Source organism: Poromitra crassiceps, assembly GCF_964638095.1.
Source record: "Poromitra crassiceps genome assembly, contig: HAP1_SCAFFOLD_1309, whole genome shotgun sequence".
In the NCBI taxonomy this organism is placed as follows: domain Eukaryota; kingdom Metazoa; phylum Chordata; class Actinopteri; order Beryciformes; family Melamphaidae; genus Poromitra; species Poromitra crassiceps.
The window spans coordinates 18,086-34,816 of NW_028151101.1; the positions used below are offsets into that span (position 1 = coordinate 18,086).

General features: G+C 45.4%; 1 protein-coding gene across 1 annotated transcript; it reads left to right on the plus strand.

Moving 5' to 3' along the window:
* Positions 1-237: 237 nt before the first annotated feature.
* Positions 238-16,681, plus strand: LOC310771812 (sodium-dependent lysophosphatidylcholine symporter 1-B-like; the record flags this gene model as incomplete). Its single annotated transcript, XM_083664327.1, has 7 exons — positions 238-327; positions 1,868-1,996; positions 5,253-5,377; positions 11,283-11,406; positions 15,971-16,049; positions 16,199-16,368; positions 16,591-16,681. Coding segments are annotated over 7 exons (808 nt in total), but the record flags the coding sequence as incomplete, so codon positions are not given.
* Positions 16,682-16,731: the final 50 nt, after the last annotated feature.

Below are 16,731 nucleotides of genomic sequence, written 5' to 3' on the forward strand. Positions count from 1 at the left end.
GAGTTGGCTGCAAGTGCCAACGTCAGCACAATGACATTGAAGGGTTAAATGACGTCGGAGCCGTAGTACGGAGGATGAATGAGCGGAGGAGGCACGGCCGATGTGGCGAATAGACCAGCGTGGAGAGGACACACGTTCTGCGGTTCTGAACCGGCTTCCAAAGCTCTGAGAAATATTCCTCGCGTCGAAAAACATTTTCTCTCTCTCATCGTCTTCAAAGCAAATTAACGCTAGGCGATGGCGAGAGGAGAGGGCGCCGAGCAGTACGCGGTCACAAGTTTATTACCAGTTAAACCGCTAAGCGCGGATGGAATCAAAATATCAAAGGTAAGTGAAAGGTTATAATTGGCCGATTGATTTCGGTGGTTATTGTAACGAAATTGATGTGGATTTCTGGGCCCTTTTCATGGAATTCATCTGGGATGTTTTGGGGGTGCGCACCTTGACAGCTTTCAGGTAAGAGCCAATCTGAATTTGGTTTTGGTGTAGGAAGTAGCCTAATTGTGCAGCCGAACCCGTCCACAGATGACATCCACTGAAGGGGGTTCACACCGTTCTTGTTCCAAATTTCGGTCTATGGGGTTTGAATTTCAACCGGCTTGACCATCTGTCTGCAGGCAGCTGTTCGCTCATAGATAGGCTACCACGTTTCCTGTTTTAAAGGGGCCACGTCTGCCCCTTAAAATCAGGTGCTGCAACTGAAACTAGTTGACTCATGCACGATAATTTGTTAAACAAAGCTGACAGTTTAGTATTGGCATGTTATTGTTTTATATCCATTACTGTCATATTGGGTAATGTGTTATCACACAAAAAACTCGCCTAGCGCAGAGATCCACCTGCAGTAGGCTACACTGTAGGACTTCCCTTACCAGCTGTTAAAGGACGCATATAAATGGCATTCCTGACGTTTTAGATGCCCACCTGAGTGGAGTCTGTCCTGTGGGACACAGTGGACTTTAGTGGGCTTAAGCGTGTGGATGAACGGAGATAAGGAGACGATATGAAGCCATCATCTTTCCTCAAAGCAGCAGCCAATTTCCTGATACCAGAGTTCTCCTTTCAACATCAGGAGATGCTGCATGTGCCAGTCGACTGTGTGGATTTGAAACAGGCTGGATAAACCCCACTGGGTGCCATCATCCAAGCCATCCAGCTGATTGGCTGTGGGCTGCATCATCCAAGCCATCCAGCTGATTGGCTGTGGGCTGCAGGTTGTGATCAGACTCCTGACTGTCTGCTGACTGTTGGCTGTTCAGCCTGAAATGTCACACTACCTACAACATCCTATCACCAGAGCCAATGGCTGCGCTCGAGACGTGTGTGTGTGTGTGTGTGTGTGTGCGTGTGCGCGTGCGTGTGTGTGTGTGTGTGTGCACTAAAGTGACCTAACATTCTCACACCACTTTCTAAGCGGAGCCTAGGGTCACACTGCACCGTCGCATGGTATTTGTTTCTAATCCGACTTTCTGAGCAGTGGGGCTGTGAGTTGGCCAATCTGCGTCCCTCACTGTAACGACTTGTTTAACAGAGAATACCTTTGGGTCTCAGCAGGGTTTCGGACAGTGTGGGATAGAGGAGGGTAACTATAAGGCACAAAGCAGAGATGAGATAAACTGCCGCGTCCAGTGAAGAGCGATGACATTGACAGTGGATCACACTGCTCACGTTGTCTGTCTCTTCACCTTAACTCATAACTCCCTTTGGAATGTGAGCATTTTTATTTTCAGGCAGTCAGACGCACAAACTATTCAGAGCTGTCAGCCATAAGTGAATCACAGATCCGATCTGCTGCATTTCTCTACGGTCCATAATAACACAACAGCTTCTTCTTCTTCTCTGCTCCTCCCCTCTCCCTCTCTTGCAGCAGAGGGAGCAGAGAAGCCGCCTGTCGGTGTGCAGTAAGCTGTGCTATGCCATCGGCGGGGCTCCCTACCAGATCACCGGCAGCGCGCTGGGCTTCTTCCTCCAGATCTACCTGCTGGATGTGGCCCAGGTGACTGAATAGAGCTTCAGACAAAGGGGGACACCAGGATGGTCGAACCACAGGGCTGGAGCCAGAAAGGTTCCACAAAGTTGATCCAAAAGAATATGATTATCTTTGCCTACACTCACTCACCCTGAAGACTAGAGTAGATAGCTGGTGAATGTTGCTGCCTGTCATATATGTCTTATAGATTTATGACTGAAGAGCCTGATGAATACGGCACTTATTTGCATGGTAGTTAAACAGCTAATTGGTCCTCTATTTGAATGCTCACCTTTGATTATGGCACAAGGGATTGTAACATCTAAATCAGAGGTTTTCAAAGTGGGAGGCGGGCCTCAAAACAGTTTCAGGGGAGGCTCAGTGAACGGAAGTGGAAAAATATTACATTAGTTTTCAAAAGGAGATCACATAGAATATCCTAAATGTGTGTGATTTGGTTAAAGAGATTGTTCAGAGATACAGTCGTTTGGGGGAATCTCACTTTCCCAGAGTCAGAAACAAATAAATGCCTTAATTCAGACAGACCTTTTTATGCCTCCACCGGCGATAGCCAGGCCGGAGGCATTATGGATCCAGGTCCGTACGTCCGTACGATGTTTGTTAACGCGATATCTGAGGAACGCCTTGACGGAATTTCATCAAATTTGCCTCAAACATCGACTTAGACTCAAGGATGATCTGATTAGATTTTGGTGATCAAAGGTCAAAGGTCAAGGTCACTGTGACCTCTCGAACGCCATTTTCAAGCTTAACACGATATCTCAGGAATGCCTTGACGGAATTTAATCAAACTTGTCTCAAACATCGACTTGGACTCAAGGATGAACTGATTAGATTTTGGTGGTCAAAGGTCAAGGTCACTGTGACCTCTCAAATGCCATTTTCCAGCTTGTTAACGCGATATCTCACGAATGCCTAGACGGAATTTCATCAAATTTGCCTCAAACATCCACTTAGACTCGAGGATGATCTGATTAGATTTTGGTGGTCAAAGGTCAAAAGGTCAAGGTCACTGTGACCTCTCAAACGCCATTTTCCAGCTTGTTAACGCGATATCTCAGGAATGCCTTGACGGAATTTAATCAAACTTGTCTCAAACATTGACTTGGACTCAAGGATGAACTGATTAGATTTTGGTGGTCAAAGGTCAAAGGTCAAGGTCACTGTGACCTCTCAAACGCCATTTTCCAGCTTGTTAACGCGATATCTCACAAATGCCTTGACCGAATTTCATCAAATTTGCCTCAAACATCCACTTAGACTCAAGGATGATCTGATTAGATTTTGGTGGTCAAAGGTCAAAGGTCAAGGTCACTGTGACCTCTCGAACACCATTTTCAAGCTTGTTAACGCGATATCTCAGGAATGCCTTGACGGAATTTAATCAAACTTGTCTCAAACATCGACTTGGACTCAAGGATGAATTGATTAGATTTTGGTGGTCAAAGGTCAAAGGTCAAGGTCACTGTGACCTCTCAAACGCCATTTTCCAGTTTGTTAAAGCGATATCTCACGAATGCCTTGACGGAATTTCCTCAAATGTGCCTCAAACATCGACTTGGACTCAAGGATGAGCTGATTAGATTTTGGTGGTCAAAGGTCAAAGGCCAAGGTCACTGTGACCTCTCGAACGCCATTTTCAAGCTTGTTAGCGCAACATCTCAGAAATGCCTTGACGGAGTTTCATCAAATTTGCCTCAAACATCGACTTGGACTCAAGGATGAACTGATTAGATTTTCGTGGTCAAAGGTCAAGGTCACTGTGACCTCACGAATGCCATTCCCAAGTTCATTAAAGCGATATCTCAAGAACGGCTTGGTGGAATTTCTGCCAATTTGGCTCAAACGTCGACTTGGGCGCAAGGATGAATGGATTACATTTTGGTGATCAAAGGTCAAGGTCACTGTGACCTCTCCAACGCCATTTTCAAGCTTGTTAACGCCATATCTCAGGAATGCCTTGACGGAATTTCATCAAATTTGCCTCAAACATTAATTTGGCCTCAAGGATGAACTGATTACATTTTGGTGGTCAAACTTCAAGGTCACTGTGACCTCACGAACGCCATTCCCAAGTTGGTTAACGCAATATCTCAAGAACGGCTTGATAGAATTTCTTCTGATTTGGCTCAAACATCGACTTGGACGCAAGGATGAACTGATACCATTTTGGTTATCAAAGGTCAAGGTCACTGTGACCTCTCGAATGCCATCCATTTGGACTCAAGGATGAACTGATTACAGTTTGGTGGTAAAAGTTCAAGGTCACTGTGACCTCACACACCCAATTTCCAAGCTCTCTAATGCAACATCACAGGAGCGCCTTGACGGAATTTCTTCCAATTTGCCTAAAATGGCGATTTGGATTCAAGAATGAATTAATTGCGGAGGCATAAGTCCGCGTTGCGGTCGTTCTAGTTTATGTATTTGGTGTAGTCTGAAGTATGTCAAACAGCAATATCAGGCTATCTTGGACCAATTGTTGAGTGTCTATGGGATCAAACATAATCATGATCCCATAGTCATCCAGGAATTGAGCGAGGGCAGGGGACACTTTTTTCCAAGCTTTGTCTGGGGGGAGGCCCACAGTCTCAGACTTTGAAAACCCCTGATCTAAATGCATTCATGTTATAATTATTAACAACAACAACAACAACAACAAAAAAGGCTGGTATACTGTAACTGGCAAAATTTGTAAGATTAACCATAAGTGACAAATTAAGTAGAAAACTAAAATCGGTGTGTGTTCCTTCATTTGGTCATTCAGTAGAATATACAAAATGGAAACATGTCCCCTTATTAATACATTTCTTCCAAGTATGTACTGGAGGCCAAAGCTGGTGCACCGTGCTCGCTCCCCAGGGTCCATTATCATTTTAACACTCTCCATCCTGCAGTAGCCAGTCAAGCGCATTAACCCAGACTCCTACTGTTTTGCATTAGCGAGATCCACTGTACACTGTGGGTAGCTAAATAGCAGCCATTCAGCCCAGGGGATGAGAACATTGAAGTAGCCTTCAATGCTACTTTGGTCTTAAAGGATTTGCGGTGTTGCATATTTGGCTGATGTGGGATACCAAGACTTACATAGTACTGAAATGTCTCCAAGTCCTATTTGAGACATATTCTCTGCTAGATGTAATCTACCAGTGGTGTGAAGGCCCTTTTGAAGCCTTCACCAAGGCCAGTCAGTGGTGCTGTATGAGGCGGCATTTGGAGTCTTCCTTGTGTTGGGCTCACTCTCTCCTTTTCCTCCTCACAGCTGGATCCATTCTATGCCTCTATCATCCTGTTTGTGGGCCGGGCCTGGGACGCAGTGACAGACCCAACAGTGGGGTTCCTAGTGAGTCGGAGCAAATGGACCCGTTTTGGCCGTATGATGCCCTGGTAGGTGTCCACGTCACCAGCAGCACGTGTTTTAGGTGGGCTTTACAGGAAAGAGCTGATCTTTCTGGGAAATGTGAACCGCATGCGTTCACTATAGAGTGCCAAATTCACACCCTCTTCCGGGTTTGGCATGGGACCTAAGGGATTTCGTTCCCCATTCATTTTTCCAGAGATGTTTTGTAAAATCCTTATAAAAAGTTTTACTTGGTCAAACCAAGCAATTCAGCTATATTCAGAATCAGGAGAGACCATAGAACATTTCACTCAGACCAACAACAAAAAAGGTGGACGAAAAAAATGAAATCTTCTATGTTCTCTCTTGATTCTGAATATAGCTGAATCGCCACCTTTTTTGTTGTTGGTCTGAGTGAAATGTTCTATGGTCTCTCCTGATTCTGAATATAGCTGAATTGCTTGGTTTGACCAAGTAAAACTCTTTTCATAAGGATTTTATGAAACGCCTATGGAAAAATGAATGGGGACTGAAAAATCCTTAGGTCCCATGCCGAACCCGGAAGAGGGTGTGACTTTGGCACTCCATACAGCAACCATGACAACAAAGTGGAAGTGGGTAAAAGCGAGCAAGAAGAGGCAATAATGTGTGAATGTAGTCTGTGTGAGTTTGTGAAATGTGTGCAAAAGCAAAGTGTATGTTAGTTTGTGTATAACACAAAGTACTAAAGCTACAATAGTAATTACACTGTCAATATGCCAACAGCAGCTGATCCATCTCATTGCACTAGTCTTTTTGAATTGGCCCTGGCCTCTTCCTGCATGCAGATGAGAACTGCCTTTTAAATCCAGCACACTCCATTAGTAATGGGATGTAATACCCAGGTTGTTCACTTTTGTAGTACGTTGGCACTGTGCAAAGTTCCAGAAAAAGCTGCTAAAGCTTTGAAGCTGTTGGCTAAGCTGGTAGGAGACAGACTCTCGAGCATGGCTGTGGGTGCCAGAGGGCAAAGATGGTGAGGAGGTAAAACTCTCACCGAAGTGATCAATGGTCAGGATCAATTGCTCTACTGCAGAGGTTTTCTAAAGTGGGAGGTGGGCCTTCCCAGTGGGGCTCCAAGCAGTTTCAGGGGAGGCTCAGTGATTGGAAGTGAAACAAATATTACATTAGTTATCAAAAGGAGATCACATACAATAGCCTAAATCTATGTGATTTGGTTAAAGATAGTTCAGAGATACAGTAGTTTTGGGAAATATTACTGTTTTTCCCACTTTCCCAGAAGTATGTATGTCAAACAGCAATATCAGGCTATCTTGGCTCAATTGTTGACTATCTGTTATCAAATAACATAATCATGATCGCATAGGCATCCAGGAATTGAGCGAGGGGGCCGCCTTTTTCCAAGCTTTGTCTGGGGGGAGGCCCACAGTCTCAGACTTTGAAAACCCCTGCTCTACTGCAGTTATCAGCATACAACCAAGATAATGTGTGCTTTATTCAAATTCATGGAGGAAGTCCATTTGTAAAGAGAGACTACCAGTACCTTGCTATGTTGCTACCACCTTTACATGACACCTTTACAAAGACATCGGTGACTGGATGTCTGCCCACCACCTCAAGCTCAATCTTGGTAAGACAGAGCTACTCTTCCTCGTTCACTTCCAGCGTGCATCATCTAATCATTCGCGCACATCAAAGCAAACTACTTCCACATTTTGCTTCGTGCATTTGCTTTCTCTACATACATACAAGCGTTGGGCAGCTTGCAAGCCTCTGCCATTCTCGCTGTGTCTGTCCTGTGTCAGGCTGCTGCGAAGTGCGGAGGACTGAAGGACTTGCCTCTCTCGAGCAGAGAGGGGAGGGGGGAAATCGGCTGTGTTTATTACGCTGGCTTGACGCTGCTCTTAAGTCAAACGAGTGTGATTTATTGTGTGACAAGCGAACTTATTTCACCATCTGAGTTTTGCCGACCCCCCAAATAAGCTCCCCCCTCCCCCCGCAACATACAGGCAATTTCGCTGCTAGATTCCCACATGCGAGCGCTCAGGTGTGAAGGGAAATTCCGGGAAATGTCCGATATTGACTTACAGGTAATTCTTCCGGTACGCATGTGGGAAAACGGCTATAGATTGTGTTGCATAGTTGATTTCTCTATTGCTGAGAAAAATGTGTTATTGTAAGTCGCTTTGGATAAAAGCGTCTGCCAAATTACGTAATGTAATGTAATGTACATGAGCAGGCCAATGAGTTTCCTTTCACCCATGCACATAACTCAGTACGCCGCTGCACATCTAAACTGAAAGCCACCACTGATCCTTATCCCTAAGTTTGGGGTCCCCAAACTTAGTTCAGCTACCGATGTTATGCTGAGCTCTACCATATTATAGTGTTGAGGTGGGGTCCAGCTCCGTGTGTGTGTGTGTGTGTGTGTGTGTGTGTGTGTGTGTGTGTGTGTGTGTGTGTGTCTGAGAGAGAGAGAGAGAGAGAGAGCATGATATTATCAGTGAAAGGGTCGGTTAGAAACCGCTGCTTTGTGGACGAGATGAGGTAACCGTTAATTTCATTTGCTCCAGGACAGATCGAAATATGAGCATTTTTTCATATGAGTATTTTCATTCGTGGGACCCTGTGCCTGTGTTATGAGAGGCAGAATGCCGGCTGTGCATGAGCTCCATGTAGTGTTTGTGTGCGGGAGGGGGCATTCTGCTGCTGGGATTGGTCCAACCCACAACACACCATGGTCTTCAGACCAATAGGGGAGTGAGAAGCGTGTGTGTGTGTGTGTGTGTGTGTGCGCGTGCGTGTGCGCGATAGTGACAGTTTGGGAGGGGGCTTGGCAGCATTTGGAGAGGTTACCTTGGGTCAAGAAGCGGCCTGATGCTTGGCAGCATGTCAAAGCGCTCATTGTTATACTCTGTGTGTGTGTGTGTGTGTGTGTGTGTGATACTGTGTGTGTGTGTGTGTGTGTGTGTGTGTGTGTGTGTGTGTGTGTGTGTGTGTGTGTGTGTGTGTGTGTGTCTCGCGCGCACGCGTGCCTTGAATCAAGGTCATTACTAATGCCTTTACTGACCTCCAAATGTGACACACGACTCTGTGATGTGTGTGTAATCAGCCATGGCATCAGTGTGCAAAACAGAGCCAATCAAAATGCAATCTGACCTCTACTTCCAGATAAACGAACCTCTTAGCTCTTATTAACCTGATTCAGTCAGCCAATGTACTTTTTGTTTTAGCAGTTTCTACCACCTTACTGCCCAGGGACTATGGTTGAAAATTAGCCAAGCTGGCTAAACTGGTGCATTTACAGAAATGTTTATTAATGTGCACTGTCCCTGTAATTTTAAACTCAATATATGAAATGAAAATAAATAGAGAGACACAACCTGATTCAGTCAGCCAATAGAGAGACACACAAGTCTAGTGTCAATGTAAGTCAAATTCAATGTATGTTTCTCTTCACTGCCCTGCGGTAATGCAGCAATGTCTAGCTCCTATATTATGTCACAAGGTTAATATAGTTTCTGTAGCCTATAAACTTGGCCTTGATATACCATACGACACGTGCACTGCTTTAATCACCAACTGCATTTAGTTATTATTATTTATGCCGTGAAAAAGAAAAGCCTATCCACTGATTTGGGCCTGCGTCAGACGGACGTAATGTTTATAGCTGGTTTGGGTCTGCGTCAGACGGACGTAATGTTTATAGCTGGTTTGGGTCTGCGTCAGACGGACGTAACGCTTACAGCTGGTCTGGGTCTGCGTCAGACGGACGTAACGCTTACAGCTGGTTTGGGTCTGCGTCAGACGGACGTAACGCTTATAGCTGGTTTGGTCTGCGTCAGACGGACGTAACGCTTACAGCTGGTTTGGGTCTGCGTCAGACGGACATAACGCTTACAGCTGGTTTGGGTCTGTGTCAGACGGACGTAACGCTTATAGCTGGTTTGGGTCTGTGTCAGACGGACGTAGCGCTTATAGTTGGTTTGGGTCTGCGTCAGACGGACATAACGCTTACAGCTGGTTTGGGTCTGTGTCAGACGGACGTAACGCTTATAGCTGGTTTGGGTCTGCGTCAGACGGACGTAGCGCTTATAGTTGGTTTGGGTCTGCGTCAGACGGACATAACGCTTACAGCTGGTTTGGGTCTGCGTCAGACGGACGTAGCGCTTATAGCTGGTTTGGGTCTGTGTCAGACGGACATAACGCTTACAGCTGGTTTGGGTCTGTGTCAGACGGACGTAACGCTTATAGCTGGTTTGGGTCTGTGTCAGACGGACGTAACGCTTACAGCTGGTTTGGGTCTGTGTCAGACGGACGTAACGCTTATAGCTGGTTTGGGTCTGCGTCAGACGGACGTAACGCTTACAGCTGGTTTGGGTCTGTGTCAGACGGACGTAACGCTTACAGCTGGTTTGGGTCTGCGTCAGACGGACGTAATGCTTACAGCTGGTTTGGGTCTGCGTCAGACGGACGTAACGCTTATAGCTGGTTTGGGTCTGCGTCAGACGGACGTAACGCTTATAGCTGGTTTGGGTCTGCGTCAGACGGACGTAACGCTTACAGCTGGTTTGGGTCTGCGTCAGACGGACGTAACGCTTACAGCTGGTTTGGGTCTGTGTCAGACGGACGTAACGCTTACAGCTGGTTTGGGTCTGCGTCAGACGGACGTAACGCTTACAGCTGGTTTGGGTCTGCGTCAGACGGACGTAACGCTTACAGCTGGTTTGGGTCTGCGTCAGACGGACATAACGCTTACAGCTGGTTTGGACTGGCCTGGGGGTCACAGTCTACCGTGATCCCCTGTTTCCTCCCCTGTCCATTTTGCACAAAGTGAAATGTGAGGTTTCTAAACTCAGACCTCTGCCTTCAGCAGGTCAGCTGGAGGACACACAGAGCTAAGGAAAAGCCTTACTGAGATTCATTCCACCATAGAGCGATTGTGAGCGAAGCGTGGGCTGAGGGCCAGTGTGGCACCACGGCTCCACTGTGAGGCCAGCTCACCTTGCTGAGGGCCAGTGTGGCTCCACCGTGAGGCCAGTCCAGGCTGAGTTCATTCTCCACACACAAGCTCTAACAAGGCAGGATTAGGGGGATTATTCACAAAATAGTAATACCTCCTTACGAAGCATCGGGAGAGAAAGTGGCCATAAGACAATAAAAGGAGGGTTAAGCTACAGTAACCGTTGGCAGAATTCATCGTAATTAAAATTGGCTAAGTGGGTCACGATTGTGATGTCATCAGTGATGTCATCAGTGTCACTCAGTGTCATGTCACTCGAGCAACTGTGATGGCTCAACAGTGATGTCACTCAGGCACTGGACGAGCAACTGTAATGTAGTATGAGCCGATTGCGCCTAGGTGGGTGGGCGGTATCGGACAGACAGACTGCAGACAGACTGCATGGCACATCATCTCCAGAGTCTCCACCCTAGGAATCTTGTGCGTTAAACACACTTTAACAGAGAGCAAGGAAAGGTGTATCAATGAACTGTGCAAGCTGTTTCTACTGGGACCGACTGGGACACCCCACCCCAGCATGGCACCTGGATGTAAATATAACTATCAGTAAAGTGCATAAACTCTGCCACCATGAAGTGAAGAAAGACATTGCATCATATTCCACCAATTCAGCAACATCCATGAGCTGAACACCAATCTTTCTGTCGTGATCTGTTTTACAATACAGACAGACACATTAACATGTCACTGTTTACATGTGAAAAAGCCTTGTAACTAAAATGTTTCATGTTTTAACTTCAATTTCCTTTCAAACCCCATTGGGGAAAAAAGTCAAAAATGTGTACTTAGGTTAAAAACAAGGTTGTTTCTCTTAGTTTGCGAAAGGTTGGAGATGCAATGTTCTCACCCTACAGCGACGCTGTTTTCAGCACACTGAAAATGTATCATTCTGTCTTCTAAACAATCCTCTGCCCCTTTCTTCTTCCCAGGATCCTTTTTTCTACCCCGCTTGCGGTGCTGAGCTACTTCCTGATCTGGTGCGTTCCTCCAGTGGAGCAAGGGAAGGTCTTCTGGTACCTGATCTTTTACTGCCTCTTCCAGTCGCTGCAGACGGTCAGTGCCTTGTGTTGATACTCTCCAATAGGGTCTATGCACGCTACACCTCTGTTTGAGCAGTAGGCAGCTCCCCCATATTCGGTCCTAGACGCTAGTCATATTGTAGCTATTAAAAAAAACGGCCTAAACCCTGTCCTACATTGTTTTGTCTATTTTATTCCAATTTGTGTGTCGAGGGTTAATTATGCCATGAGCCAGAGATGGGGACTTGGACTTGAGACTTGGACTTGAGTCGCACTTAAGTCTCACTCACAGTGACTTGAGACTCGTCCTCAAAGACTTGAGACTTGACTTGGACTTGAGTTTTGGGACTTGTGAACAATCTTTATTTTTTTTTATTTTTTTTTGGTGCATTAACATTAAGGAAATATATATTGATGTCATCCAATCAATGCTGATAATGTATGCTAATAGATAAAAGAGTGAGGATAATACAGTATGCTTTGAATTCCTTAGTTTTAGCTATGCAGTGTTCTAAGCAGACCGGATGGCATGTAGCAGATGATAGAACACTCATCCATAAGAGACTTGACTTGGACTTGTGACCAAAGACTTGAGACTTGACTTGGACTTGAGCTCAAAGACTTGAGACTTGACTTAGACTTGAGCTCAAAGACTTGAGACTTGACTTAGACTTGCAAAAAATGACTTGTGAGCATCTCTGCCATGAGCCCAAAACATGGTGACCAGAAGTCCCCGATTCCTCAGCCTGCCCTCCAACTGGATACGACCCACGACGTCGTTTGTACAAGCAGCCGAATACGATGACATCACGTTTCAACGTTAAGTGTCCTCTAGCGGTCATGTGACCAGTCATGTGACCCGACCAGAGTTTAGTGAAAAAACCTTGAGGTGTGTGGGATTTGAACCTGGGGCCACTGGCTTGACAGCCGCCTGTCAGAACCACTCTGCTACCGGTTCGTTGCTGTCTGTACCCCTAACCAATACCCTAACCCTTACCCACACCCTAATCCTATTTTTTTTAAAGAAAAGTTGTTTTTTCATGCTGCTTGGGCGGAAGTCGAGTAGTACCTTTTTTCTGCCACTGAGGGGCGACTGAGGGGTGCTAGTCTAGCAGATGTGCTATGGTGGTATTGGAGTGATAGACGCCATTGGTCGTATGAGTTGCTGGATATGTTGCAGTATTTTTTCTCTGCCACTGAGGGGCGCTAGTCTAGCATACATGCTATAGTCGTATTCCAGGTGTTGCTGCATTATGACCTCATGGAGCGTATGAGTTGTAGGAGGACTTGTTGTGATTTCTGGGGACAGTCCCGGTTTTTGGTGATCTGGCTCCGGCTGGGAGCTGTTGCCGAAAATGTCCCCGATTTTCTACTCCTCGTCCACAGCTGACATTACTGCCTTTCACAGGCTCTAGCGGGCTCATTGTTAAAGTTATAGTGAAGATACAAGAAAGACATGTATGTTAGGGTTAATACTCCTGTCAGTGCCCCTGACCAAGGTACTGGCAAAAAGAACTGGAGTTGGTCCCCAGGCGCTGCACAGTGGCTGCCCACTGCTCCTAGTTCTAGGAAGGTTCCTAGAGGATGGGTCAAATGCAGAGGATGAATTTCCCCAAGGGGATAAATAAAGGATAACTTAACTTAACTTAACTTATATCTTATGAAACTAGAAGACGCCGTCAGGTAGGGGTGTCACGATACACTCAGTTCACGATACGATACGTATCACGATACTGGGTTCACGATAACGATACGATACGATACGATTTTAACAATATTTTTTTAAACTTGAATAATGACAATATATGACTGGAAAAGTAGTATTTTATTTGAAATGCACAAATACAAAACATGCTGTTGTGGGAAATTGTTATTACAATAACAACTAGAAAAAACATGAGATTGGAGATAAGGCTTATCTTGAAATAGAATGAGTTACACCGTCACTTAGATTTACTTTGAACTAAAAGGTTTCTCAGCAGTATAAATTCTCATTATGCATCTTCAGTTTTTCTTCAAACTCAAACAACAAGACTTTTCTTAGTCTATTTTTTATGCATCTTCAGTTTTTCCTGTCAAGTAAACAGTTTTGCCAGAAACTCAATTGAATGGTTTCTCTCCTGTATAACTTCTCATGTGTCTCTTCAGAGACTTGTTCAACTGAACTACTTTCCACACATTGAACTTCAACAAACAAAGACGTTTCTTTGTCTATTTTTGAAAAAAAAAAATTTTTTTTTTTTTTTCACGATATGAGATTTCATCTCAACGATACATATCGTGACGTTTTACTATCGCGAAATTTCGTGGGACGATATATTGTGACACCCCTACCGTCAGGCATATGCGAGCCCACACAGTGGTCGAGCTGCAGGGTGGGCAAGGCCGCACAGTGGCCGAGCCTACTGTAGGAATCCTTTATTTATCCCCAACATAAATGGGAGCTCAGGCTCTGTCTGTCCCACTGTGATTGTCCCACTGTGACATCATCTGTGATGTCATAAATCCCACGGTGACATCATCACTGACATCCTCAGTGATGTCATAAATCCCACTGTGATATCATCAGTGATGTCATAAATCCCACTGATGTCATCAGTGATGTCATAAATCCCACTGACATAATCAGTGATGTCATAAATCCCTGATCCCAATGTGACATCATCAGTGATGTCATAAATCCCACTGATGACATCATCAGTGATGTCATAAATCTGACATCATCAGTGATTCTGGTCTCATTGGCCGCACAGCAGCCGAGTTGCGTGCAAGGCCGCGCAGCGGGTGAGCTGCGAATGCGAGCTGCAGGGCCAGCTTGGCGAGCTGCAGGGGCAGCTCAGCGAGTTGCAGGACGCCTAGGAATCGAGCGCGCAAGATTCCTAGTTATATCAAAGTGGGCAATATCTGTCAGTCTGTCTGTCTGTTTCATTTTTTGTCCCACTGATGATGTCACAATATCGTCAGTGCCTATGACATCATCAGTGATGTCATAAGAGGATTTTTTGTCAATAATGATGTCACTGATGACATCACTGATGATGTTAACTGATTATGTCAGATCACTGATGATATCATAGACATTGTACGCATCACTGAAAACATCACAAGTGCTCTTATGACATCATTGATGATGTCACAATGCCTATGACATCATCAGTGATGTCACAATGCCTATGACATCATCAATGGGACAAAAATAGAGATCGATAGCCAGATAGCCAGACAGACAGACAAACATTGCCGACTTGCTCCCTTTTATAGATAGATAGATAAGAGTATTCACTGCAGAACTGGAAATGTACCCGATTTTCATTTCAGAAATCTGGTCACCTTATCTTAACACGTTCACTGCCATTGACGAGTTGATACGTCAAAAAAAAATCCAACGGTTGACTGCCAATGATGAGTTGATACGTCAAAAAAAAAAAAAATTTGACGGTGGGACGTTGATCTAACCCTTTTACATCTCTTATATAAATATTGGAGCCGCCGAACGTGTACAACCCATTCCACCGACCCACTAAGTGGCGACAGTCCTCTCCAGACTAGAAAAAGCCGAGCCAAAACTGCAGGGGAACGCGCGATGAAACCATTCTCATACTGTAAAATGGATTGGCGAAAACGCTTTCGCTTTCGCGCTGATTGCTGGCGGTGGGGGATTGCAAATTTGCATAATAGATTATGGGTGCAACACACTTTGAAACACGCAGCATAAATAAGACCAGAATCGCAAAAGAAACGAGCGAGCCCATCCTCGCTCAGCGGCCGCCAGCAGACAGGAGCAGCAGCAGCAGCAGCAGCAGCAGCAGCAGAAACGAGCTTGTGACACGCCCGCTGCAGCCAAGAAGAACACACACGGAGGGAGGAGTTTGAAGTAGAGGGGGGTTTCCTGCTGTTATGGAGGAAATTACTGTTCAAAACTATTGTTTAGATGTCTGACGTCTTACTGATGCCAAAAATGAATGGTTAAAGTGACTGTTCTATCGAATTTCACAAAAAGCTATTTATCTCAGCTTAAATTTTCAGACGCTGAAACCATGCTGTATTCAAGTGCTAATGCCTACATAACTACTAACTCTACAAACTAACTATTTTAGACAGAGAAAGCACACATTCTATTAGTTCTTTTGAGATATTTTGTGTTCACAAAATCTCAGCAGAAAAGAATCCTCGGGTCTTGAAAGATGAGCCAGAATCCTCAAAAAAAACCTCTGGCAGAAGCTACCTACAGTAAAAAAAAAAAAAAACGGCTGGCAGTGAATGTGTTAAATTCTAATTTCTTGTCAATCTTCATTCACGTTATATTGATGATCTTTAAGAGGTTTTGGGCTCATAACATAATGTAATTAACCCTCCTCGACACAAACATTTGAATAAGTCATGTAGTATAGGCCGTTTTTTTTTTGTCGTTGTTGTTGTTGTTGTTGTTTTTTTGCTATGATATGACTAGCGTTACTACCAGACCAGAAATGGGAGAGCGGCCTAACGTCAAACACGGAAGTGCATAGAGCCTATTTCTATGTTGTCTATAATGGTGTCATCAAACACACACCTCACTGTGGCGTGTGTGTGTGTGTGTGTGTGTGTGTGTGTTGCAGTGCTTCCACGTGCCCTACTCATCCCTCACCATGTTCATCAGCACGGATCAGAAGGAGAGGGACTCTGCCACTGCCTACCGTAAGTCCAACCTCCTGCCATCAACAAGCCTTTTACGTTAACACTGTCAACGCTGAGGTTCATGTACCCCTTGCCCTGACTCTGCTCCGTCACCTGCGTGTTCATGTACCCATGCTCTGACTCTGCTCCGTCACCTGCATACTTCTCAGGTATGACGGTGGAGGTGCTGGGCACCGTGGTAGGCACGGCGATCCAGGGGCAGATAGTGGGCAGAGCCATCTCCCCCTGTGTCCCCACTGAGTACGATGTCCCTGACCAGAGGAACTCTTCTCAAATGGGGCCCGAGGTCAACGTGTCCCACATCTCGCTGGATGAGACGGTGCGGCTTGGAGTCTGTTTGCTGGTGTCACATAAACGCTAATATTAGTACATGTTAGATACAGCATGTTAGATACATTCAGGTACTTTGACAGACTGAGGACACGTGCTTTAGGCTCTTGGTCTATCAGATTGCTGGTTTTGTTTGACCAGGCTGCTGCCATGTGTTACTCTGAGCTATACTCTGAGCTAACGATGCCTCTTCGGTCTTCTCCCCTCATAGAAACGGGCTTACATGATCGCCTCAGGGGTCATCTGTGCCATCTATGTCTTCTGTGCTGCGATCTTGTTCATGGGTGTGAGAGAGCGAGAAGGTAAGAACTAATAAGACAAGTTTCCATTTACCTAACGGCAAGTTTTGAAC